Source organism: Olea europaea, chromosome 13 (assembly GCF_002742605.1).
Source record: "Olea europaea var. sylvestris chromosome 13, O_europaea_v1, whole genome shotgun sequence".
Taxonomy (NCBI): Eukaryota; Viridiplantae; Streptophyta; class Magnoliopsida; order Lamiales; family Oleaceae; genus Olea; species Olea europaea.
This window is the reverse complement of record NC_036249.1, coordinates 11426911-11429800: the sequence shown is the minus strand read 5'-3', so window position 1 is coordinate 11429800 and position 2890 is coordinate 11426911. Positions and strand designations below refer to the sequence as shown.

The following is a 2890-nucleotide window of genomic DNA, read 5'->3' as shown; positions in this document are numbered from 1 at the left end:
TTTTTTTTTTTTGTCGTCTAAAATGAAACGAAATTTGAATAATTTAATTTAGTTGGATTTGAATATGGGTGAGAGAGAAGTGCATATATGTGGTGGGGAAAGTGGATGCTTGGGGTAGTACTCCGCGCATTGCGGAGAAGGCAAAATTACACATATTATTGTTCTGATTTCATCAGTCACTCCTATGTAAATTACGCGATTACTTTCAACGTCTGTCTTTCTTAGAGACACAAGATTAGAGAAACAGAGAGGGAAAATAAAAGAAAATTAATAAAGAACAAGAATTTGGAATGGAAAGCATACCGAGCTGGCAAGTAATTTTTCTAGGCGAAATATGGATTGTGTTTTCTTCAATTCTCAATGTGAGCCAGAAACTCAGATCACTTACATAGCCATGGGTCTCTCACTATGTAATGTCTGGTACTTCCATTGCTCTTAAGATCCAGGTTTGTATTTGAGGGCTTTGTTAATCTGAAGAATATGTATTGAAAGATTGGATTTTTATGGGGTTTTTGGAATGATCTTGATTTAACTTTGTTGGGTCCTGCAGAGATACGAGCATAGATATTTGGATTCGTTATTTTCTGGGCTATCTTTTGTCGTTTCTGTGCCTTTCTACACTGCCTTTCTTCATTTGCTCTTCTGGGTTTGTTCTCTATCACCCTCTACTAGATTTACCTTTATTGAGGGAAATAATCGTTGTTTTCTTGGTTTTATAATGTAGAATGGGCATTGCAAATTGGCTAAGCAGATGACTCTTTTATTATCCTTTTGTGATTATATGGGAAATTGTATAAAGGTTTCCCTATTTTGATCATCACATGTATAATAATACATTTCCTCGCATAATTCCGCATGAATTATTTCAATCGTATTCTGCAAATTTGTTTGGACCATGTTTTGTAGGATGTGGCATCAGCACGCAGTCCAAGTTCACCACCTGTTAGGAGAGTAACAGCCACCAAAGATGAGGAATCGGCACCCAAACCACCTTCACCACCAAAGATGAACTACAGCCACCAAAGATGAGGTCTCTGTGCAAAGCGGAGACGTAGTAACCCTGCGTTGCGCGGAGACGTCACGGTAGCTCCGTGCAGCACTGTCTTCAAGCGTGCTACGTAGTCTCCACACATCTCCAATTTTTCCCCCTTCCTAAGACTTCCTCTACACCTTAATCCTAAAACTTGCAGCTCTCATTTCTTCTCCTGCCTTTTTTCATAACTTCCTGATTTTTGGAGATATTTTAGGATTGTCAGTTTTTGGTGAAATTTTAGTCAAATTTGATTAGAAACGTGTCAATGAACTTAACTCAACAGCTTTGTAGTTGACTTAGGACCAATTTTGGGCAAATTTCTTGGTTTATGCGTCCTTTCCTTTTTGGTAAATTTTGTTCGGTTATATCTCGACTAATTTAAGTCGAATTTGAATTCCGTTTGTTGGAAGATAATTCTTAAGATTAGGACTCTCAATTTTAATCATTATCTTGATTTTTTCCATTTAAAATTTTTTTTTTTTGGAATTTATTTTCACTATATAAAACATTGTAACTAACTGGTAGAAATAAAAATTTTTGGGAGTTTTTTTCCTACTAAGGTGAGACTTTGGGTCACATGATTTTTTACTTGTGACTACAATGTTTTGATTACAATGGCAATGAGAGAACGACAGTCATCAACACTGAAATTCCTCTCTTTACTTATGGTAGATTGAGGGTTAACTGTTTTTTATCTTGTTTTGAACACATTATTGTTATTTTATGCGTTAAAATTTTGATGGAGGACTCATCAATTATATTTATTTAGGTTAAGTTAACATTGTTTTTCGTGTTAAATTTTTTGATGAAGGATCTCAATTGACAAGCATGCTCTCCTTATTCCACCATTCATGGGTTGGGGAAAGCAAATCCATCCTATACCATTTTCTTATTCCTCAATGACTAGTAATTTCTTTGAGATTTACTAGAGGAGTTCCTAATTAATTTTCTAGGATTGGATAAAAGGTAAGTACTAATATGGCAGTTCAAAGATTTGGCTGTGTATGGGCATGTTACCATTGTCTGGAAGGAAGGAATGTAGGAATGGAAGGAAAAGTGGAATGATAAGCTTCAAGTAGTGAAGCATCAAGGAGATAAAGTTGGAAACAATGGTGGAGATAAGATGGACGATCCTAATTTACCCAAGTAGGTCCGCCTATTTTATTTCTTTTATCATACGGTTCTGCTGTCTGTACAAGCCACACACAATACGGGGGGTGGGGTAATTTTTTTTATTTTTATTTTTTTAATAATCACCCATCCCCCACCCCCCTCACCTAGCATGTGAGGGGCATGTACAACAGGCATTTTCCTTTATCATATGTTGCTTTGCAGAATCTGACTTTAGTGTTTTTATTTATAAATTGTTTTTATGTTTAGTGTTTTGGTCCATCAAATTGCATTCTCTGTCCCTTGGGCCAATTTTTTATAGGCTTAAACAATCGAATAATCCATTAACATGAGATGTGAAAGAAAAGAAATAAGAAGTCAATTTCAATAAATTTCGATATATCTTTCACATTTATAAATGATTGTCTTTACGTTCACCCTACTAGTTATACTAAAAACTCTACTACCATGTGTCCTTTTGCTTTACCAATTTTTCGTAGACCTTATCAGGGAATCTTCTTTCACATTCGGTACGTAAATATCTCATATACTCAAAAGTCCTAATAATTCTCTATCAAGGGTTTCATTCATTAATTCATAAGATCAAGATTGTGAAGAAAGAAAAATATAAATTTCTTAAAATTAGACTAAATTCATGCGATTGGATTCTAGATTTGATAAATTTCAAAAATGTTACTTTTCAAATCCATTGATCGTAAAAGTTTCAGTATCAAATTAAATTCCATT

The 2890-nt window shown here is 34.7% G+C and overlaps 1 protein-coding gene across 1 annotated transcript; it reads left to right on the top strand.

The window, feature by feature from the left end:
- Nucleotides 1-10: 10 nt before the first annotated feature.
- LOC111407590 (lipid phosphate phosphatase delta-like) lies at nucleotides 11-2414 on the top strand. Its single transcript, XM_023037186.1, has 3 exons — nucleotides 11-446; nucleotides 551-646; nucleotides 907-2414. The coding sequence occupies exons 1-3, from the start codon at nucleotides 414-416 to the stop codon at nucleotides 1027-1029; spliced, it is 252 nt and encodes an 83-aa protein (XP_022892954.1). The 5' UTR covers nucleotides 11-413; the 3' UTR covers nucleotides 1030-2414.
- The last annotated feature ends 476 nt before the right edge of the window (nucleotides 2415-2890 follow it).

What these genes read in the sequence shown, in the direction of transcription:
- LOC111407590 (XM_023037186.1), top strand. Translation starts at nt 414, where the DNA reads ATGTCTGGTACTTCCATTGCTCTTAAGATCCAG. An exon ending in CCATTGCTCTTAAGATCCAG is followed by an intron (nt 447 to 550) that starts GTTTGTATTTGA and finishes TGGGTCCTGCAG; the next exon opens with AGATACGAGCATAGATATTT. An exon ending in TTCTTCATTTGCTCTTCTGG is followed by an intron (nt 647 to 906) that starts GTTTGTTCTCTA and finishes CATGTTTTGTAG; the next exon opens with GATGTGGCATCAGCACGCAG.